The 24,431-nt window shown below is 40.4% G+C and overlaps 1 protein-coding gene across 5 annotated transcripts in view; it reads left to right on the top strand.

Moving 5' to 3' along the window:
• Nucleotides 1–24,431, top strand: part of RNF220 (ring finger protein 220) — a 335,093-nt gene that overhangs the window by 15,739 nt on the left and 294,923 nt on the right. The window contains exon 1 of one of the 5 annotated variants that reach the window (XM_033152326.1): nt 6,861–6,883. The exons of the other annotated variants lie outside the window; for them this stretch is intronic. Within the exon in view, the coding sequence (XP_033008217.1) occupies nt 6,876–6,883 (8 nt within the window). The 5' untranslated portion in view covers nt 6,861–6,875. Of the gene's footprint in view, nt 1–6,860; nt 6,884–24,431 lie in introns of those variants that run through there. 5 annotated transcript variants of the gene reach the window in all.

Below are 24,431 nucleotides of genomic sequence, written 5' to 3'. Positions count from 1 at the left end.
GGCTTAAGCTGTGTGAGAAGAACTACTTGCATGTGCTTTTTGGTCTTTGATACCTATGTGCAACAGTTGTGTGTGTACGTGTGTGTGTGTGAAGTAGGGAAAACATTAACAAAAGGAGGAAAGAAGAGATGTATCATGTTCCCAATTATATGTATAAACTCCATATGAATATAAAACTCACTCAGATCATGGCACACTGACTGGAAGATAAAAATAGTGTAAAAAGCTGGCTTGCCAATTAAATATGTCTAGAGCATATTGAAGATTGCATGTTGCTAACCTCCTGTCAAAAACTAGTATAAAATACCTTATATTAATAATTTGACAATATTTAGAAAGAGGATATGACGGTGGGCACATCTGTGTTTACATGTACTCACACACATTGTCTATCTTCCTCTGTTCAGAAAGGACATATCTTCCTTTCACTGACTTTGTTGTTAGGAGTACTGATGAATTCCCAGATAGTAAATAAATGAACCTCATTAAAATATGCCATCTAACGGGGGGGGGGGGGGGTTAAGGAGGAAGTTTTAGAAACACACATTGAAAGTCGGAATAAAATCTGTGCAGATGGTTTGAACGGTGTCAAGATACAGAACGTTTTTCTTCCTTGATTATCGGTTTGTTGCTATAAAAAACATATAAATTATTTTGAATTTATAAAGCTCTCATGGGAGCAAAACAAAAAATGACTTTCTACCCAATAGGCTAGGTAAAGTGCATATTAATGGAGACTGACCAGGTTTAGCTCTAGTCCCGAATATTGCCTCTCATCTAGTTAAAACTTTATTTTAACAGGCAAGGGTTTTAGAGGCATTTTATTGAAACTTAATGCATGTGTGTGAGCGACAGAGCATTGTTGCAACTACTTACGACCTTCAGATACCCTTGGCATGTTTAGATATTATTTCATAGGATATATATTTGTGGACATTTCAGTGTTTTGGAGAAGAGGGGGGTGTATGTTCCATGTATGAAAGGTTCTTTGTTGATGTTTGATAGAATGTGTCTGAGGGCTGAAATAGCTTTCTAGTGACACCACAGCTCGGAACAAAATTAGAGATATTTGCATGTATGTAAATGTGTCCTTATGGGCTTTTATAAATACCTGGTCATTGGCCCCTAAAAAGCTGTCTCCGTTTTCTTGCGCAAACAGTATATACAAACCTTTCCTGTGAAACAAGGATTCTTTTCACCACCACTCTAACATACATTGCAGATAAATGGTTGTATAGACAGGCTGGTCGGCAAAAGTGTATTGATGGAGGTAGTAAAAGCCATCAGATCAGCAAACCCTTTATGCCTCCAATAGACACCCTACAGAATTGCCGGACTGTACTGTTTATTTGTATTCTCCCAAATACTGCAATGGAATCACACCACATGACGGGTGAATAACTTTAATTGCAACACATAGCATTCCTTGTGCCGCCACCAACAGACTAAATTCCATTTTTTGTTTGTGTCTTGTAATTTCAAAGTTGGATTTCTCACTAACTGGTTCATTTGATTTTAAGAAGGGGAATGCTACACAGGGGGTTTGTAGGGTGTGGTTTTTTTGTTTGTTTGATTAAAAAAAAAACACCTAAAGGCAATGCTGTCCAAGGTGTTCTACAATATAAATAACAGGGCTTGATGAAGGAAATGTGTGGCTTTGTAGAGATATAGATGTGGGAATCTCATTGTATTAATTAGATACTAAGTGATACTTTGCGTATTTATATTCCCATGAGGCTACATTCTTATCTCTGTTAATTAGTGTTGTAAATTTGGATTGATTCTCATACCCTCTTGAAAGTCGTTTAGGATTTACTTTGGTATAATAGAGTTTTGGGTTCTGGCTTCAGAATATGTTCTGAGGTTTCACGAAATAGCCTAGTTTACGGGGTTGAACTTCAGATTTCAGTTTGGAATCAGCACTTTACCAGTGCACAATTGCACCCCAAATCAATGGCAGATGTTAACGAGTGCATCATATGGCCTTTAATATATTTTTGCTAATTATTATTTTGCAATCTGCTTCCTGGAGAGAGGTCCATAATACCTTAGTAAATATACTTCTTTACTCTGGATCCCTATGGTTCCAGGAAAGTTGGAGTCTCCAGGAGCTGGGCATGATCCTAGGAGGGTTTGTCAAGGCAAATGTTTTGTCCAGATAGCTCTGTTTAGATGTTCATTGAGCATGCTAATGACATTTATGAAACACTGCTTGCACTGCATTTGTGTTGCACAGGCATCTACAGACACATTCCATGGGGTTCTTCAGACAACATGTCCTCATTAGTGTGGAAGTTTCCAGCTGGAGTGGATATAAACGTATCCCTGTGTGACAGATATCTATAACTCTCCTTTTAAAAACCCTCTTTATTCTTTGGCTTCTAAAATAAATTGTCCTGACTGCTCCCCACAGACTAGTTGCCGCAGTGTTTCCTCTCAGCAGAGGGAACTGGCAGTAAGGTCCGCAGCAGCACCTGGATCATGCAGAACAATATTTTTTTTTCTGCTGGGCAAAACCACTTGGTTGTTGCAGTTCCCTTCCCTCTGTTCATTTTGGGGAACTCCAGAATGCATTATCTCCTGTATCCCTAGAATTACTTGCAATCTCTGGCCTTAATTTTGAATCTACAAATGATGCTTATTTCTGTTTGAGTCACTTTTATTCTTTATTACAGCTGTTTCAAAGTTTAGCCTGTTGCAGAAGAATATTTCTGGAGCTTGCTTTCCACATAATATGGAACATAGTAGTCCTCTCTCTCTTTAGTTTGAAGAATCATATTTCCAGAGCCTCTTCTTGGCTCTTTGGTTCTTTCTAGCAATTTAATACCAAGTGCCCCTTTAATGAAGCATGTAAACAAATGGTCAATCTAGGAGAGCAGGACAGGGAATAAGGCACCATCGACTTCTTCATACTTCATTATTTTCTCACAATTTTGCGTCACAGTAGGGAGTGAACTTCTTGTTTGTCCTCAGAGTTTGGGCGGCTTGTGAAAATCACTTCAGTAACTTGTAGCTTTGAAACTAATGAATGGAAACATCTGAGAGCAAATAAAAGCACTGTTCTGTTTAAATGCCAAACAGGAATTAATAATAATATATCAATTGCTGGCTTTTCTTTTCTCTTAGCATATTATACAACCAACTCAAGCCTTGCTTTAGCTCTGGCTCCATCAGCAGAGCACGTGTTGTCCAGCTGTTTGCATACTAGGGCCTATACTAAGGGAGGGATATGTATTTTAATTATTCCATGTGCAATTTGTAGACATGATGTTTGATTGGGTTTTTTATTTGTTTGTTCACTGCTATATACTGCTATATATTCAAGCCTTTCCTGTGAAATGTTTTAACTACATTAAATTAGGAGCTAGAAGGAAAACCATGATGTGAATAGCTATTTGGGATTAGGATTACTTTCAAACATAGTGAAAATAGCTATGTTTCTAAAGAGTTTGTGTGTGTGCATGTTTGTATGAGGGAGGATACTACAGGTGAGTTTTAAATGAGTGAAAACTGGATTGTGAATACAGAAAAGACCGTCCTGACAGGTCAGCTTTTGATGTCAGTTATGCCAGTTAAAACTCATGGATTTCAGTAGCATCGTTCCAGATTTGTACTGGATTTCAGTAGAATTCTTCCAGATATGTACTGGTTTGTCATACCTCAGACTTCAGTGGAGCCCACAGCCAACCTCTTTCCTACACCTTTATTTCTGCATTTTGGCTTCAGTTTTCCCTTTCTCCCCCTCAGCAAACTGTTGCCGTGACTCCTTGTCATGTCCGTCTCTTTTAGTTGTATTGTTGGAATAAAGAAATGTTTGGGCCGTTAAAGTGGCGGAGAGCTGGTTGTGAGCTGCTCCAGTTCTGCCGGCTGCAGGACCATCTGGCCCTGGCTCGCATCCGCTGGTCTCCAGCTTCTCTTTCTCTTTATGTTAGCTAGGGCTATCTTGCACACTTGGAATGCCTAATCACCATGGTGAGAGGATGGGCCTTGCTGCCTGCCCCTTCCCGTCAATTGTCATGCAGAACCGATCGGGACAAGCGTTTTCTTTGCGGCAGTCGCTTGCCCGTCTTTGCCTGGCTCTTGGCAGAAGGACGGCTTTTAATTGATCATTTGTGGGGGAGGGCTGGGGTTGTTTGAGCCTCTCAAATGTTTCCCCACACAGTCTCTACCACCCGGCCAGATTTCTCATTTGTTGGGAAATGTTAGTGATTTAGCTTTTCCTTCGTCTTCCTTTTGGACTTCTGCTTGTTGCTGTTTTATGGGGAACTCTGAGGGCTTGTAACTGTGACTCCAAGGAGCACTGAGCAAGATATAAATGTTGTGTTTATCTATCCACAACTGGGAAGGGGGCACATATGGGCACTAAATGTTTATTGTTCTTCTTTCCACTGTGTGTTCATGTTTGTATTTGCATGAACGCTTATGGATTTATTATCTGTGGGCAGGGTGAACTCTTAATCTATTTTGCTTCATGAACAAATCCAACCCTTTTCACCAATCCTAAAAACATGCTCCCAAATCTGGTGGTTGAATCCTGTAGAGATTTGATAAAATGCTGATCTTGACAGAGTTTTCTGTTAGAAGAAGTCCCCCCCCCCCCCAGATAGATATATATAGAAAGAAAAATTCTTTTTGGGATTACAGAGGACTGGAAGTGAGGGATAACCTGTGCTGATTTTTGAGGCTTGTGCTTTTTTGTGTAATCTTTAATGCCACAGTTTTTTTAAGTATAAAAGAAGAACTGATGACCTCCAGCGATGGTCAGCCGAGTCAGCCCTGTAGTTAGGCAGAGTGGGCGACTTGCCTCAGACAGCAGTTTCTTAAGTACAGTGCAGCAAACTTCTCACTTGATGGTGAGGAGAGGGAACCGTTTTGATTTTTTACCTCAGGTAGCAAATTGTATTGGGGTGATGGGATGGTTTTATTTATTTTTAAAATATTATTTCAAACTGCAGATTTTGTCATAGGCTATGATTGTGCCATTTGCCCCTGGAATTTAAAAGCATTCAAACAGGTATTTATACCAATAAACAAATATTTGGCTGCAGTATCTCTTCAGCTATATGTTTGAATCTACACTTAGCTACTGCTATTAAAATAAAATGAGCAAGGGAATGACATGGAAGCTGTTCATCTTGGAACCCTCTTCCTGCTTTGTAATGTACTAATATTTTTATTTAATAGCATGTACATTTTGCAGCACAGTCCTATTCAGAAGTAAGCCCCATTGGCTCCAGTGGGCCTTACTCCCAAATTAAGCCAGTATAGGATTGCAGCCTCTGTCACTTTAAGCAAACATCTGTGGTAATTACAAGGTTTTCTCTCGATTCATTTATCCCTAAAGACTATTGGTAAATGTAATACTATAAAATCTGTGTAAAAGTTAGTTGGAATAAATAAAACAGAGATCCTTTTGAGAAGATCAGTTAGCAGTGCAGTAAATGCACACTTGTTACTTGCCGGTAATCGTTGCAGGGTGACTAGATACCTTTCCTGGCTCAAGGAAGCATTTCTGTTGCGGGGATATCACATTTTGCCAGCATTTAAATGCAGTTTTGTCACAGGGAAAGCATCCTGCTCTCCTCATGTATCTATGGTGATTGTGAATTTTATGTGAAATGGGATTGCGGGATTGCTTGATACTTATTGGACAGAGCTGAAGACATTCTTAGTGGTGAGTGTTGCAGTTTCCAGACCCATTTGAAAACATAAACAAAGAACAGCAGAACTATACTTGCATAATCTCTTAAGTGAACACAAAATATAATGTTACTGGTAGTGGATTAGATGTAGTTGCTGTATCATTATGGATTCACATTTTTTAAAAAAATGTGTAAAGACTCAGATAGCTAGCAGAGCACTATTCTATCCATAAATGAGGGGCTGTTTGCATATTATGGTTGCCACATAGTTCACTATGCAGAGCATTTCAAAGTGGTATCTACCTGTATTTGTGTGCAGTGGCTTGCCAGGTGGGCTTGGTGAATTTTAGCGCCACGAGCATCTGAGGTCTCAGGTCTGCATTTGGGGTAGTGAAAAGTCACCAAGTCCTCATAGTGAGCCATGGATAGTCCACTCTTTGGTAATAGCTGCAAATTCAGTAATAAGAAAACAATAATGATATGGTTTCTTTATATAGCAACCCCTTTCTATATTCTATTAACAAAATAGAATGTAAAATGTGAACATGGCTTTTGGGTGCCTCATGGCAGGGTATAATTTATAAATATTAGGAATAACAAATAAATAACAGATGTATGCAGAAGACTTAAGTTAAATAGTTGTCTCCCGATGGCTGGCTATCCCTGCTGTGCACACATAGTTGCAAGGAAGTGTGATACTGTACAATAAAGAGATGAAGCAACATTTTATTTAGGAAGACTGCTAATGCCGCAATCCTGTGCACACCTACTTGGGAGTAAGAACTACATTGGTATATATGTACAGGATCATGCTGTAAGTTTTTTTGAGAAAAGGTGTAAAGCTATTATTTTTCTGTTAATGTTCCTGTGGAAAACAGGAGGTGTTGTTTTTATTACCTCAAATTTCGCAATCTTTTGTCTACTTCCATGTTTGTACGTATCATAACTAATGAACTTTGCCCTCACCATATTATTAAGAAGAGAAAAGTCACTTGAAGGTTTTACAACTGGATTTTTTTTTGTTGAAAACCCTGGTGACATCATTTCTTCAGTGTGAAATTGCATCATTACAGTTGTGTACTTACTGTGAAAGAAAAGTGTGTGTCAGATGGATCTGCCCCGGATGTTAAGTTTAACTAATCACTGTAACACATGTAATTCACAGAGATTTCAGTCGATGAACATCTTACTCTGGCGTATTCCTATAGACTGCAATAGAACTTCATTGAGAATATGCTGGTGTAAGTAGTTTGTGGATTGTTATAATTACATATTTCAAGTTAACAGCAAGTTTGGTTCTCCTCCTCCTTCTGAATACTGAAGTATTTACCGAATACTTTACTCAACAAGAGTTTAATGAAGTTAATTTGGCATCTTTATCAGATCTTTTAAAATGAATAAACAGTTTGCAGCCTCTGCTCCTCAAGCCTTGTAGTCACTGAAATGTTTCTGTGGCAGGATCTGGCTACATTTTGAATTTTGACAAATGCGGATGGCTTGTGTGGAGTGTAAACAGTGATTTAGATAACATTTGCTTTTATATTGGACCTGCAGCAGTGCCTATAACCTGAAGCTGGGGAAAGGCCCAGGGCATTTGGGACATGATGTGACAAGGACTAAGTATGCTTCTGCAAGAGGTGTGCATATATGTGATAACGATGTACACATTGACCCATATGAGGCACATTAAAATATTTAGAATGCTAATGTTTTTAGAAATGCCCTTCTCACCATTTTCTACTGCAGTAGAAGATCCCACCCTCAGAAGACCTCTGATGTGATGTTTATTCATGGCAAAAAAGCCAAGTGGCAGCTGTTGATGCACTGTGTTAACAAGCATGACAATTTGCAGGAAAAATGCATGCATACCAGATAATTTGCATTAAATAGTTACATTTCTAGGCATCCAGTCTTTTGAATTAAAAATGGGTGGTATTCAAGTAGGTTTTGCTCAGAGTAGACCCATTGAAATTAATGAACATGGCTTAATGTGAAATGCCCTCCCATCAGATGTCAAGTAAATAAACAACTATCTGACTTTTAGAAGACTTCTGAAGGCAGCCCTGTTTAGGGAAGTTTTTAATGACTGATGTTTTAATGTATTTTTAATATTTTGTTGGAAGCCACCCAGAGTGGCTGGGGAAACCCAGCCAGATGAACGGAGTATAAATAAATTATTATTATTATTATTATTATTATTCATTTAGGTCAATTAGTTTCAAAAGGTCTCCTCTGAATAAAAAATAGCTGAATAATACCTGGTGGATTTCAACATATCAGGTAATATAAACTATATTTGCAAATTTTTTAAAAAAACCAAGACAAAAGCCTGTTCTCCATGCCATTTTGAATGTGTCATTAAAGGTTTTCTTCTGGGCATTATGTAATGGTCTTTCATAGTTTAGGCTGCTCCCGTTTACTAACCTTTATAGGAGCTGATAAGAGTCTAGAACCAAATACAGTGGTACCTCAGGTTACATATGCTTCAGGTTACATACGCTTCAGGTTACATACTCCGCTAACCCAGAAATAACGCTTCAGGTTAAGAACTTTGCTTCAGGATAATAACAGAAATTGTGCTCTGGTGGCGCAGCAGCAGTGGGAGGTCCCATTAAGCTAAAGTGGTGCTTCAGATTAAGAACAGTTTCAGGTTAACAACGGACCTCCAGAACGTATTAAGTTCTTAACCCGAGGTACCACTGTAAAGCAGGGGTGTTTGCGGCCTCCAATGAGCTTTAATTCCTCAAAGTAAGAAGGTGCAGAGGCCATATTTCTGATCATTGATAGTTTGTGAGGATGGCGAAGACTGGATAATTTATTTGGTATTTTGCTGCATCTTCTCCTTTCTCCCATTGCAGAAGCAAACAGCTGGTTACTGAGATGGGACACTTCCATCTCAGGTACTCATCTATGGGGCAGGAGGAAGCATTGGCAGTAGTGATGTTGTGTATAGGTGAACTAGTTGCCTATCTTTTTATTGCTGTTTCCTCCTGTTACTGCTGGGCAGGAATACAACCTGTAGCTGTGTGCTTGAGATGGAAGCTACTTAACCTCTTCTTGTCTCAAGGTACGGGCTTTGAGGTGCTTCATTTTCCAGTAGGAGATGACTGGCAATGAAGCAAATGGCAGGAGCAGAGTTGCCAGCTAGGGACTGTAGCATATACTGTACTACTCGATATTCTAGAACCACACATTTTTAATGTGTGTTTGTCTTTTCCCTTATTCTCATTCCATTTGACCATTTGAAACTGTTCTGATAGAGAAGTACTAGATTTTATTGCTGCCAAAGTCAGGTTGTGCACAACCCAGTATAAGTCAGACGGCCAGAGATAACAACCCTTCCATTTGCAAGGGGAAATGACAAGTAACAACTGGCTGGTTAAAACCTATATCTCATCTACATCAGATTTGGTCATTGCCTGTTAGAGCAGATAAACATTTATGAATGATAAATATGATTTCAGATTTGGTCATTGCCTGTTAGAGAGGATAAACTTTTATGAATGATAAATATGATTTCTGTTTTTTATTGCTGCAATATCTGCACTTGTTAGCACCTTTTCCCTTCATTTAAATACATTCCATTTTCAGTCTGAAATTTGTGAAAATGCTATTTTCTCTTGCCTTACCTGAGCCCCTATGCAGCTCTGTGGAATGGTCATTTCCTTCTTATGTACACTTCTAAGTTGTATAGAAGGATCAAGACTAGTATTGTTTTGACTGCTTATGCTCTGTTTAGCTTTGTCCAGGCTTTCCAGGATAGTGTAGGGAATCCTCTCAAGTTTTCATTTCTGTTTTGAAAGATAAAGCTGAGAAGGGAAGAAAACCTGAAGGCCCCTTTTTTGTTTACCAGTCACTGTACAAAGCAGATGCTGACAGTGATAATAATGTTTACTTGCATTTGTTATAACTAGGACTGGAAATACTTTGCATACATCAGTCTTTTATAAAACTTCCACCCAGCACAGAGCTGGTTTTATTTTCTATTTTTAAAAATATTTCTATGTGCTGGTATCAAACTTTCTAGCTACCCAGGCAACAGGTTCCTGAGAATTTGTCCAGCCCTGCTCACAACTCAAAGGAAGCAGCAAAAACAGGCAGACTGTGGTATTTCTTTATTTACATGATTTCTGCAGATTTAATTGCTGTTGGATGATTTCATGGCTTAACATGAAGTTCCCTGGTCATAGCACTGCACTAGATGGTCCACTGATCTGCTCCCCTTTATACGGAAGAAAAAAAGCAGTTGCGTTTTTCCTCATTGCAGAAATTGTCTGATTAAATACAGTACAGATTGTGGAAACTCAAAGCACTTTGCTTTCTAAGAAACTAGCCAATTAGGCTATAGCTAAAATTGATTCCTGTTTGGAAAGAGTAGATTAATTTATCAAATGGTAGGGTCATTTCAAGTTTGGAGTTGAAAGTGAAAGACGTTACTATGGTTTTACAAGTTAGATGATCCACAAAGGCTGTTGTAGTTATGGAGTTTTGAATGCAGGGGGGGAAAACTGAAACAAAGGAAGCAGACGCAAGAGACATTTTTGCTGGGGTAATGCTGGAAGCTGTGAGGAATCCACTGCATTCCTGGAGGCAAAGCGAAGAATCCAGTTTCCTTCCTATACCGTAAAATCTCTTTTTTGCCTTTAAAAGAAAACCTTGAAACAACAAGACTGGCTGCCTTAGCTTCCTTCCTGACACACCCAACCATGTGATGCTTCTGTATATTCTTGCTTTAATCATGGCTGACTGATTAACAGACCAAATTGAACCTGATCAAAAGGTGAAATAGGCAGTTAACCCTTCTGTTTAATTTAAGTGGGTTACTTTCTGCTTTGCTTGCCTTTAGCCCTCCATTCCCTAACATGTAGCACAACCCATGCCTCTGTTCGGAAGAAATTCCTGTTTATACTTCTGCTTATGACCCTCGGCACCTGAGAGTCAGTAAGAAGTGGCTTGTATAGATTTGGTTTGTGCCGTTTGTTTGGGTTCGGTTTTTATTTTTCTTCCTAATACTCTAACTAGCAAAGGATTTTAATACTATCTCCTTCTCTTCTTTGAACATGATGCAATTTAGGTCCTGATAAAAAAAACAGCAACCCCTTGCATAGAAACCTGTTGTCGTGGTGCTCAATTTTCTCTGCAACAGCAACGTAAGAATTCTCTCTTCCAGCTCTTTCAGCCAAACAACATAACTCCTCAAACCAAGAATTATTACATGGGATGAATTCAGTTGTTGTCAACACACAAGCATAAACACCTATTTAATAGAATCAATCATAGAGTTGGAAAGGATCCTAAGGATCATCTAGTCCAGCCACCTGCAATGCAGGCATATGCAGCTGTTCCTTAATGGGGAATCAAACCTTTGACCTTGGGTTTCTCAAGTTGCATCTTTGTGGTTCCATACAATTGTTTATATGTGGATAGATATATTTTGCTGGGTGGGATGGGGAGTGGCAAATATGTGTGACTTGATAGATGAATTGAAGTGGTGTGTGTATTTGTGTGTGAAAGAGAGGGGAGTGTGTGAGAGTTGACTCTGGCCCTGCCCACCATTGGCATGCTCCCCAAAGATTACCCTCAAGGAAATGCAGCCCTTGGTGGTGGGGGGGATGTTCCCCAGTCCTGATCTAGTGCTTCACTTCAATTCTATCACCTTTTCTCTCTATCTGACCAAAGCAGGCATGATGTGGAAGATCCACTACAGGATTGCCATGGGATTTTTGTGTGAGATAATTTTAAAGCAGCCATAGTGTTGATCAGAGTAGTAGTGTTTGGTAGAAGGAAGTGTTCAGCCTTTTCCCTCCATGCTGTTTTTCTGATCTAAACTCCCTCCACTTGTCCCCTACTACCACCAGTATAGGGAAAAAATATAGGTACAGTATATGTACCTTTATAATAGGTTACGTAAATTAAGGAAATGGTATGGAGAAAAAAGTTTAAAAAACAAAAAACCTTCGCTGCTATCACAGCTCCAATAAAAATCAGGACACTGACACACACACTTTAAAATAAACAAAAATTTTGGGAGATCTCCTGTGTCACATCTATTCTCACCCTAAGCTAGCTTTGCTAGCTGTGATACTTCATATTTTCTTGGTGAAAAATGATAAAACTTTGATCCTTCTTGAAATTTGGGAAATATGCAAGTTTGGGCATCTTACAATAATTGGCAAGGCCTTTCCCCCAACAATGTCAATTATGCAAGTATCTCCTCCTGTTAAAAGAAATTATTTCCTCCTTCCTTTTTTGTATTGTGCAGGTCATAATTTCATAGATCGGAGTTGGGAATTACTCTTTCATTCTTAAAAATTACCTTTGTGGACCACATGATGGAGTAGAAAACCCTTCTGGTCATGACCCAAAACAGCACTATACAGGTGCACATTTATTGCTTTTGTGGATTGAAATCTGGTGGTGTTTATCATTACGTTTTAGTATTTATCATTACCGACTACCTTTAACTTTAGCTACCCAAGCAATAACAAAGTGCCCTTATTTTTTTGAGTGGTGTCCAGTGATGCCTCACATGTATCATGAGAACTTGAATGATGACAGCAAGAGCCAGAAGAAAGAGAATTCAACTAAGGGCTGAAGAATTTAGGAACAAAAGAAGCAGCCTTATACTGTACTAGATAAAATTGTCCATCTACCCAAGTAGTCTCTTCTGGCTGGCAGCATCTTTCAGGCAGGAATCTTTCACATTCCCTGTTTCCCTGATCCTTATAGATGTGGCTGTTGAAACTGTTTCTGCTGTGAATTCTCCAAAGCTCTGTGGGGGTCTAAAGCCTCTTCTAAGTTCTCAGCAGCTGGCAAAATATTTATTTTTGGGTACTTACAAATATCCTAATTTGAGGCGGTGTAGGATGTTCAGAGCGAGGTGGAAATGTTTTCACTTAACTGTTTGATGTTGCAATATATTTCATTCTCCATCATGCCAGCGTGTGGGTGTCTAACATTCTGGGCTTGTACAATTTTCTTACTGTGATCAACCCTGTAGTTTGACAGTGATTTTTCCAACAGGTAAGTCACAAGAGGCTTAGCAGTTTCTTTCTCTTCAGGAGGGACACTATTGCTTTGTGATTTTCCTGGAGTCTGTGAAATGTGTCTACAATGTCCAATGGTGAGTGGAGCATTCAGAAGGATGTATGATTAAAAAAAAATCCATGGAAGCAGGGACTTTGATAAATCTGCAAGCAAGTTGTCTAAGATTCAAACTTCTCTTCTGTCATGATAAATAATCTCAAAGGCACAAAACATGTTTCCAGATAGCACTGGTTGTCTGTCTGAAGAGGGGTATATAGATAAGATTTAGCAGAGCACAGCTTATTGTACTTAACACCTACTTTCAATAAAATATTGGGTAACGTTCTTTCTCTTCTAAGTGAATGTCTGTGCGTCTGGTTTTTTCCTGATCTCTATGTGCAAATTATATATATTTTGTAAATATTGTAAAACATTTTCCTGGTTCTGAAATGCAAATTTTAAAATGATAAAAAGGCAACTGTGGGAGGTGGTGGGATAGAATCTCAAGTACCTAATAGGTTTATCCCTAATGTATAGGTGGGCTTTGCTATAACTGAATCGCTGCTTTCTGACCCTTATTCAGCTTACTCTTGCAGCTACCAAAGAAAGGAGACTCTACAATTTCCTTATGTTACTTTTTTATCCCTTATCTGTTACAGGAGATGTTTCCTAATATCTTATCTACTTGATCTAAATTCCCCATCACCACCGGTAGAGTTTTGGAATCACCTGTTGGTATTGGCCTGTAGCCTAGGAACCACACATTTGTAGCTCTTTTTCTTTATTTGTGTCTTGCCTTATTGCTGAGGTCTCAAGCTGGCAAACAAAAACAAATATTAAAAACAACCAGGAGAAATAACAATAAAAACAGGGGCCATCAAAAGGACACTTGAGATTATGCTGGGCACCTAAAAGAGTATGACGCCAGCAGTTGATGAACATAACATGAGAACAAGGTTGAAATTTTGTGTCCCACCCCAGAAAAGACCCTGTCTCCTTTCTGGTAGCTATGGACTGAACCTCATGTGGCAGAAGCACTTGGACAGGCAGGCTTGCATAGAAGAAGATAGTCCTTCAGATACTCAGATTCTAGGCCGATCAAGGCTTTAAATGCCCAAACCATCATGTTGAATTGTACTTGGAAGCAGACTAGTAGACACTAGCATAGTACTTTATTTATTTAATTTCTAGACTGTCCATCTGTTAGGATCACAGTGTGGTATACAAAATTCATTTTAAAATGACAATGAACCTAATCTTAAAAATAAACCAATGAATGCAACCAAATGGTTAAAACAAGAGTTCAGTGGCTATATTTCTGCAGCAAACCAAACACTTCAGTTTCAGCTAGTATCATCAAACAGCTCAACTCAATATCCTTCCATGTTCATCTCAGCCTAGATGCAAAGGTAAGTTTCAAGGCAATGATGGACCCTCACAAACAAAAGATACCATACATGCCTCCAATGGGAAGGGAGTTGCATGTTCATAGTGAATGTTGCCAGTTAACAATTTGGCCATCACATATTGATCCTGGTGCAATTTCTGTACTGTCTTCAAAGTCAGCTCCATGTGCAATTCATTACAGTAATCTATCTTGGATATTACTAGGCCATGGATAACTGTATCTAGATATTTTTTCTTCAGAGAGAGATGCAGGCTGTATGTTACTGGTAAAAGACTCAGCAAGCTGTTATTGTGAGCACCCACTCACAAAGCTAGATCAAACAGAACTCCAGACTGGGCCTCAATACATTTCAGTTTTTTAGACTTGCTAATTGCATTTATATCATTTTCTTCTTTTAAGGTTACAGGTAGTTAGCCGCGTTGGTCTGCCATAGTCAAAACAAAATAAAAAATAAAAAAATTCCTTAGAGACCAACTAAGTTTGTTCTTGGTATGAGCTTTTGTGTGCATGCACACTTCTTCAGATACTTCTTCAGGTTATCTGAAAGCTCTTACCAAGAACAAACTTAGTTGGTCTCTAAGGTGCTACTGGAAGGAATTTTTTTTTCCTTTAAGGTGTTCAGGATAGTAAAGGAGTGATCCGTTCTCTCTCCCCCTTACTGTCCCTCAACAAAGCCGTGAGGTTGGTTAGGGTGTGAGAGAATGACTCTCAGGATCACTCAGGGATCTTCATAACTGATGAAGAAAAGCCCTGGTCTCTACACCCTCCACCAGGAGTCTCCCGTGATAGAATTCTCATCAGAATCCAGTGCATTTTGTCTTGTCGCTTGCAAATTTTAAAATTTGCATTAGTTTTTGATGCCCAAGTGACTAGACAAGAATTCTTGGTGTGGCTCTTGATGGAAGAAGCAATGTGGCAGCAATACATGCTTTATTGCAAATAAAATCCCATTGTATGTGGTGCTATATCTTTAGAACTGAACACTGGAGTGCCTACAAAAGTTTAGTTCTGGGTATTTTTCCTGCAAAAGGTAATAATTTTAACGTTTATCTGATTCTTTTCAGTTTTGCTTTCTTTATATGTGGCTCTCAGTACTGTATAGACCTAAGTCATGTCATTGACATCTTTTCCCCATCTGTGCATGTGAACTAGACTCACCTTGCTCCACAACATAAGCTGTGGTGTGGGAAATAGCCATTGTTGGTGATAGCTACTTTATCAAGTCTGAGAACAGTGGGGAAGCATGCCGTTGGGCCATGGTTCTGAAGGCAGCCATGCTCTAGATTAGATTTCAGGAGCCACTCCTAGGCATTTTCAGTAGCACTTCCCATTCCTGCCAACTGCTCCCCCCTCTTTCCTCTGAGCATGGATGGTCAGTCAAGCATGCTAATTTTCCAGCAGAAGTGTTGTCATAATTAGGCAGCTTGTCTGAGGGTTTAGTGGTACTTAACCAGATGTGAAAAGGCTGGTCCCCTAGTCCTGGCTTGCTCACAGGAGCTTTTGCCAGATGCCTTGTCACTGATGTTCACGCTGCCCGCAATGGACTGCCAAGCTCCCTTTCCCACTGCTTGCCTCTCCTTTTATGCTAAGCATCCATTTGAAAACTTTGTCCACAACCCTCTTATTTGGTTGCCTTCTTAATAAATGCTGGGGTGGGAGAAATGAGGCCAAAATTTGACACACACACCTCTACCCTTGCATTGCCTTCCCAAAGCCATTAAAGTGCTAACTAGGCTTTAGAAAGGAGGTGGGAGGACTCTAGAACCCTGTCAAAGCTCTCATGCCTCCTTCCTAAAGCCCATCTCCTCCATTATCCTGCTTTGGGAAGGTGGCACAAGGGCTGAGAGGGGTGTCACATGTTCCTGAGGGATGCGTGTGGCCCTTGGGCCATGCATTGGACCACCCAGAGCTAGATGGACCAAGGGTCTGACTCGGTAGAAGGCTACCTATTACTGTTTACTGTGGCTCCAGCGTGCTCCCACCACTGGTCTTTGAAGCCAAGTGCACCTGATATCAGCCACAATCTATGTGTATCCTCTCTGTAGTACAGGGTTGGGGGGACACCCACAACTTGGCTTTGTTTTAAGCTTCTTAGCCTAAGACAGCTTCCTATGTTCCTATATATATTTTGGAGAGGGGTGTAAACACTTTTTGTAGAAGTAGCCTGTCACCAGAGATAGGGCATATCTGATTTGTATGACATTCCCCTGTTTAGCCTGTCCTGTCTTTAGACCCAATTCATATGGTCAGTTGAGGTCACAGTGGCTGGCTTCCTCTGACAAGCACAGCATTCATTTCATAAAGAACAATAGCTGATTTGTAATGACTTTTCATACAAGTAAGTATCCTATGATAATTACAGTTGCACATGGTAAACAGGGTGGTGAGCCAGTCCTGTCATTCTAATATTGAATTCCTTTCCTGACAGAAGCGTCTCCTGATGCATCTGAGGGGTGTGCCAGATCTAGCTGGTGGGAAATAGGGTAATTTGCTATCAGTAATTTTACACCTATTCTCCTGGTCATGAGAGACTAGCTTTAACTTTGGTACAGAATATTCTGAAACAGCCCCCAGATTTTCCAAGCAATGCATTTAAATCAACTTCAACTAGGTTTAAATTGGGCACATACTCAACATCAGCTAACATAAAAACTTTGAGACACTTTAATTACTCTTTGCACAATCCAGGGTAGTTAAAGAGTGACAAAATAACGGATTTCTCCCCACTTCTAAATGCATGCTAATGGATGGATTGTAGATGGCTGGCTACTACATAGATTGCACCCTGGGTTAAATGCACAAGCCTGAGATTTCATTATTTTTTCACAAGAAGTGTAGAGTGCATGTGTATAGTTTTGTTTTGAAGCATTGATCCAGGTTACATTAGTATCAAGATACTCCTTGGGGGTCCAGTTGGACATGTTGCACACGTTCTCGTACAAAAAGCCTATGCTAACTAGAAAATTAGCACTTGTTTTGCAGGGAATTTCTGCATTTTATGAGTACTAAAGGGGGTAACATTTGGTGTGCCTTGGTTTCTGAAATACCTGAATGTTCAACCTAGAGGGAGCTCTGTTACACAGAGAAGATTAACTGTTACTCACACAGCAGTTGCTTTTACAGTATCCAATTATTACTGTTGTTATTTTAAAAATTTATGCAGCTTTTCAGCCAACCCCTCTGCCCCATAGCCCCCTTTGCAGATGGATAATATGCTAGCTACAAAATCTTTTTAGGTTCCTCTCATTCTTCCGTTTTGTTATATTATTGGAATGTCAGCATGCCATCCACAATGTTACAAAGTGGTGTTTTCTGATAGTTTTGCTTGGGTCATGGTTTGTAGCAGCCATGGCTAGTAATAAAGCGGGACCTCTGAAGCTTCTGGCACAGCAAAGCTGTCGTTATCCCAAGTGCAGCACTTTAGCGTTGCCTTCAGGAGTGAATTGAAGCCGTTCACTTATATGGGAGAAAGGAAAAGAGTGCACTTTGGGGTTTGTCCTGTGCTATACCTGACCTTCATGCTCCGGTTTCTGAGTCAGAGGTCAGGTGCCCTGCCCTTGAGTTTCTTCTAAAGTACAGCCTATTTGTATAGATGGCACTGTGGTCTAAACCACAGAGCCTTGGGCTTGCCGATCAGAAGGTTGGCTGTTCAAATCCCCACGACGGGGTGAGCTCCCGTTGTTTGGTCCCAGCTCCTGCCAACCTAGCAGTTCGAAAGCATGTCAAAGTGCAAGTAGATAAATAGGTACCGCTCTGGCGGAAAGGTAAACGGCGTTTCTGTGCGCTGCTCTGGTTTCGCCAGAAGCTGCTTAGTCATGCTGGCCACATGACCTGGAAATACTGTCTGCAGACAAATGCCGGCTCCCTTGGCCAGTAAAGCAAGATGAGCGTTGCAACCCCAGAGTTGTTCACAACTGGACTTAAGTGTCAGGGCTCCTTTACATTTACCTTTTTAATAAAACTTAGTGGAAGCCATTATGAACTGAAGCACTCTGTTTCCATAGCCCTAGCCCACCCTCACAGTCCTGTGTTGAATTCTATTTGTGCTTAGAGTTACATTCCAGAGTGAGATTATCCTCTTTTGGTGTAATATTTAGAATCAAGCAAGTGGGGATGAGGGTGCTAGCTTCACTGTTCCCTTCAAATGTGAAGATTTGAAGTTGGAAGTCTGGTACTCATAGGAGCTCCGCATGTAAGTTTCAGTGGACAGGGGTGGAAGAACAGAAATTCATTGATCACCAGAAACATGCTGGCGCTTTCTCCCTGCAGCTCCTGGACCTGCCTCCAGTTGAGAGAAATAGAATGTTGTTCCACTTTCCCCATTGTCAGGTGTCACCCCCAAGTGTAGCATTTTGCATTTCCCATAGAGACGGAATGACTGCCATTCTCTGAGGGTGCATCCAGAAGAGAACTCTTATGTGCAGTTGAAACATCACTCTTAGGACCCACCTTGTTTTTGTGATTGTAATAACTTTAAACTGTTCTTAATATTGCATTTTAAATGGTTGTAACCTATCCTGGGATCTTAAGGTGAAGGGAGGGTAAGTAGCAGCAGCAGCAGCAGCATATTTTTAAAGCCCAGTTAATTTCAGATACAGTTAAGAGTGGGATAAGAGATGATATTATGATAGAGCAAGTTGGCATTTTGCAGAAACATAATCAATTGCCTTTAATTCTCAATATATTAGTCATTTACTCAGTTTCTTTTTAGGGTATGTTCTAGCTTTGTAAGCTCCAGTTGGGTAGGAAGGACAGGCTAGGGTGGGCAGTGTTGATTTTGAAAACATTGTCAAAGGGCAACAGAGGCCTTTGAATTCACCAGAGCTATCTTTGAAAGTTGCGCTTTTCTGTTTCTGCTACAAAAGGAAGTTAAATATATAAATCCTTATTCAGGCATCTGTTCAAAGTTTGTCTGACTTGCTGAATTTCTAACTGGACAAAAATCAGAAAATGAAAAAGAAGAAGAAGAAAGGACAACACAAATTTTATTTTTTCCCCTCTTGCCTGACTAGCAAAGTACTGCTATGGCTGCAGCTGCACATACCTCTTGTACTCCTTGCCTCTCCACATACACCCATTCCCACCCCTCCCACATGGAGCCTTAGGCCTTTCCTAAGCTGCTTGGCATGGTCTCACTTTCTTCAGCAACATTCTAACTTCTAAGCGGCTTAATAGCTAGGGAGATTTGGAGGGGAGTGAAAAGGTGGGTGTTTCTCTCTCTTTTTCAGCCCTGGCTTTAAGGAGTTTATTTTCTTAAGCTTATTGGGAAGAATATCGAGTGGACTAGTAAGGAGGTTGTGACGGGCAGGCTTTTTCCAGGATTTGGGAATGTTAAATGCACATGCTGAATTGTGGGCAGTTTTCTTCAATAATTTCCTGGGGAGTTTCTACCACTTCTCGCAGCTTATTTGTTCACTTAGCTCATTTCTGCAGCCAGGTTGATTGCCAGTGAAATTAACTTTCTGTCCTCTTTGTGTAGGGTGGGGTGGTGACAGAAATTACCTCAAAAAGAAAAGTATAAAAAGTGTCACATAAAATGGAGAACCAGGATAGTGACAGTACAAAGAAATGACAGTACAAAGGATGCTCCTCTAGGGTGAGGGGACTTCTTATCGTGAAACTTCCCCAACTTGATGCCTTCCAGATATTTTCAACTATAGCTCCCATCAGCCCCAGCCAGCATGGTAAGGGATGACTGAAATTGTAGTCCTAAAGAAGAGAAGAAGAGGAGTTTGGATTTGATATCCCGCTTTATCACTACCCGAAGGAGTCTCAAAGTGGCTAACATTCTCCTTTCCCTTCCTCCCCCACAACAAACACTCTGTGAGGTGAGTGGGGCAGAGAGACTTCAAAGAAGTCTGACTAGCCCAAGGTCACCCAGCAGCTGCATGTGGTGGAGCGGAGACACGAACCCGGTTCCCCAGATTACGAGTCTACCACTCTTAACCACTACACCACACTGGTCCTAAACATCTAGAGGGTTCTGATTGTGAAAGGCTGTTACAGTGGAATGAACCACTGTTGTTACTTTTAACTTGCTTTGTGTAAGCTGCTCTGAAAACATGTTTTCATTAGAGGATAGGATATACATTCATAAAAGAAAATAAGTGATTGTCCATTGGACATTACAATAAGATATTCAGGGAACTCTGGGACTCAATTTGTTTACCAGCCCTGAGTGCATTGTGGCAGTGCCAAGAAGGAACAAAAGTAAGATGGCAAAATTTGGGTCACACTCTGTCACAAGACAGGTCTTCCCTTGATTATCTTTCATGAGCTCTTAAGTCTGTTGGCATCCACTGTGTCATGTTAAAAGGTAGCTCACTTTATTATATTATTGGGTATTGTCCAGGTAAGTCATTTGTGTAGCAAGGTAACTAACATATGGGTGCTCAGCTCTGAGGGGTGACAAATAATTTGGTCCAAGGCAGCTCTTTTATGGGATCTTACAATTAGCAATTAAAGCATAAAAAATAGTTCCAGGCAGCAACTGCTAAATAAACGCTTGTCACTACTGCTGACTGGGGCTGCTTTATTTCCCTGTGTGTTTCCGCCTCTCTGTATAACTTACGGTGCTGTAAATGCACAGCAGCTGTTAATATGATTCTGTCGATACATTTACCATGGTGATTTGGCAGTATTTGGCGACTGTGTGAAGAAATCACTCACTGGTTGGAAGGCAAGAAAGACAAGCTGTCAATATCTCAGAAGAAATGCTAATAACCCTGGTGACAAATTGTCCCAGGAAGTCTCGAAGGGTTAAAAAAGGGAGAGCATTTCCAGAAACGAGGATTCTTGTTTTTGCTCAAGTGAAGAGAACTCATCTCTCCTAACGCTGCTACCAACTGCTCTCTTGCTCTAGTTATTGGTTGTTTTACCGAATAAATATTCATGGGTTTGTGTGAGTTGACTTAGGCATGCTACTATATAGATTAAAGTGTGAGGGAAAGGAGATTCCTTGCAATGTGCTTCTGTCTGATTTGGAGCAATTCCTGATTCCCATTGCAGCCCCACACCCTCATACTACATCCCACACCACTGAAGAAGCTGCCACAACCCACTCACCCTAGGAGAGTCTTGTCAAGAGGAGTTGTCTGCAAGGGGGGGGGGGGTCAAGGAAGTCCCCTTTTTGTGATCTTCCATTCATTCTATGGATCTCAGGATTCAGCCCTTGATGTGAAGTGAACATTTCACACAATGAATAATTGATTACTATTTTTCGACCCCAAAAAGAGCCCTTTAGACAAGCCTTGGATGCAACAAGGTTTCTCTCCTAATAATCTCATTCCACATTCCACCTGCAGAGGCTAATAATTTGTTGTTTTTTTTAATAGGTTTCCCAGATAACTTCTGTTTAAATATTTCTTGGAACATAATAGTAAATCAAATTACCACCCTTCACAATTTAATCACATGACTTAGGGTTTTTAAAGTAAGTTTGTATCAGCATGAAATCAAAGAGGACAAAGGCTTTGTTTCTCAAATTTCTGCTCCTTAAGTTTGGTGGAGAAAAACCTGAAAATGTGACCATAGGGCACAATAAAAATTAATAAACCAAAAGCAAAATGTCATTATTCTTAAACCACTCCAGCCTCTAAAGAAGTAAGGAGCCCTTAGGAGGGATGAAACATGTATTTTACAAATACCCTGAGCCCTGACAACATACACAGTGCCTAAGTTGCAAATGAAAATATGAAAAATACATGATCACTGCTTTAATGTGTGCTGTATGCTTTCGAAATTGGAGATCTATCTGGCTCCCACATCTGATTCAGGAGTTTAGGATGTTGAGCAAGGTTTTAAGAAAACCTAGGAAGGAAAGAAACCACTTCAGAAGGTGAAGAGCCCTTAGGCTTTCTTAGTACCGGCATCCCCCCACTTGTGCACGATTGACTTGTGTGTGTGGCGCCAGGAAATAAACAAACAAACAAATAAATAAATAGATTCAAACCTGGGAATGGTGAGAGAGAGCTGGAAAGTCCTTGTTGCTCACGATGAGACCCTCCCCAGAGACCAAGGAGGATGTCAGTGATCCAAAAGTGCAGAAATAAAGATTTAAAAGGCTTTTTTTAATAAAAAAAAAGGATTTATGGGTTCCAAAATGGTGCATGGGAACTCTTGCTGATGTTGCGCTATCCTGCTCAACAGCTGTTGGGAGGGAAGCTGTGTTGCAGCGGGCTTGCACACATGGTTCCCTACACTTTCTCGCACTCTGGAGGCAAAGGTACAGTGTAAAAGAAAAGGGCATTCCTGATACCTCTTAAATCTCCCCAGTTCCCTGCTTTGATGAGGCTCTGCACTTACATGCATTTCGCTTACATGCACGAGCAGGTATGGTGGGCATTCTAGAAAGCATCCAGATTTGGAAAGGATGCTGTAGCTCTCCTAGCCTTGCTTGTCTAGAAGCTTCTGTGACCAGGCTTGTTCCCTGTGTCTTTGCATGTCCAGACCTTTGACAGGTCTGATATAACATACGGGTTTTTAATGAATGGTTTATTTCCTCTCATTTCCTTTTCCATGTGCAAATGTTCAATGTTCCTTTTCATTTGAGGGAATATCTAAGCATGAAAGGGTGCTGGTTCCACTGAGCCTGTCTCAGCCCCTTAACTGTGTTTATTGATGTACTCATTGTTCTATTAGCATTTTAGTGTTTTTGCAATCATGGCGATAAACAGATCCATAACTGTATCCTGCGGGTGTAGCTGCCCATGTACATTTAGATGCTGATGAGACCTCCATACAGAAAGTGTCTCCAGATGTGCCTCCTTGGCAGTGTGATACCAACATGCAGCGTCCCCTGGAACCAATGGCTAGGGGAAAGCTGCAGGGTACTGGGGCAGGGAATAGGAACAAACTTTATCCCACCCCCCACCTCCAAAAAGTGCTGGAAAGCGCCAGATTTTGCTGATATTAAGTTATAATTCAAGGCAGTGAACATGTGCTCTGCTGGCAGCTATAAAGATTCAAATCATAAAGTTTTACAGTGGAACGGTTTCTGTAAAAGCATCGTTACAAAGTGGGAACCGTGCCTTTAATTCTTATGACATATGGGACCGCCTGCTTCATTTTGGTCTCAGCACTGTTTAGTGAATCGGTTGGGGTGGTGCATTGGGGGCGTCTCTGTAACTGAAGTCAGGTTTCTTTTCCACCACCCTCCCCCTTACTCCATGGTAACTCAAGTTCCTTGAGAGGTGCTAAAGGCCGCGCTACAGAAGTTACTATATCTTCATGATTAACATTTTCAAAACACAGGAGTTTGGGGATTTTAAGGGTGGGATTTTCTTAGGTGTTTTTGACTTCACCACCAATTAGAATAGATTTCATTTCTCTCCATAAATAAAACAGCTTTTTTTTTCTTTGTGGTATTGTGTTAATCACCACTGTCTTTTGTGTGTCTACTCCAGAGCATAGGTTCTCAAAATCAAGAAATCAACTGTAATTTTGCACATACCCCTCCCACACCACATGTACTGGGACAAAGAAGCATGGTTGGTCTCATATTTGTTTCTACCTTTGGGATATTGTTTCTGGTGTGGGAAAAGCAGATGAAAGGAGAAAGGAAAGTGCATAGTGTGTCTCATAGGTCTCTGCCAAGTTTTAAGTCCCTTGGGATAGAGGGTTCTCAGGATAGGTCCATTGAGCATCAACCCTTGCTATTAATGTGGAAGGAATTTACAGTCTACCTTCTTATATTGCACTGATTGGAAGGCTGTGTGTGATGGACTATTATTTGCCATCCTGATCCAATGTGGACCCTTACTGGAAAGGATGGAGGAGGAATTCACATCTCTTGTAGCAACTCTTCACATCTCCTGGCTTCAGAGTGCAAGTAGATTTAAAAGACTACTGTAGTACCATTAATATTTCATGTAGGATATATTTTGAACACACTGTGACTAGCATTTAGCCCACAATAACTATTAATATCAATAAAATGCAGTGTGTGGAGGTGCATTTATGGGCTTCGTTGTTTGTCAGGTATTGTTGGAAGCAAGGGTGCAAGCTGAAGGATGTGACTCTGAACTCCCTGCTGTGAGTTTGGTAATTCTGGATATGTATTGAACTATTTGGAGGCAGCATTCTGGCCCAGAGGTGGACCACAGCGTATTTTTTTCATAATTGCACAAAATAATAGGGTGCATCTGTTGGCTTGTGCACATGAAAATTCATCAGGTTGCTTACACATAATGAGAGAAAGGTCACATTGGAGTGAAAAATATGATATGGGGCCACTTTTTTTGTCCAAAAGCCATATTGTGCTGACCTGCCCTATGAAGTATTTGGTGTCATTATATTTTGGCTTTTCTTTGGGGTAGGATCTCTTTAGCCACTAGAAATGCAGCTTCTGCGCCCCC

The sequence above is a fragment of the Lacerta agilis genome, chromosome 6 (assembly GCF_009819535.1).
Source record: "Lacerta agilis isolate rLacAgi1 chromosome 6, rLacAgi1.pri, whole genome shotgun sequence".
In the NCBI taxonomy this organism is placed as follows: Eukaryota; Metazoa; Chordata; class Lepidosauria; order Squamata; family Lacertidae; genus Lacerta; species Lacerta agilis.
This window is presented reverse-complemented; position numbering and strand designations above follow the sequence as displayed.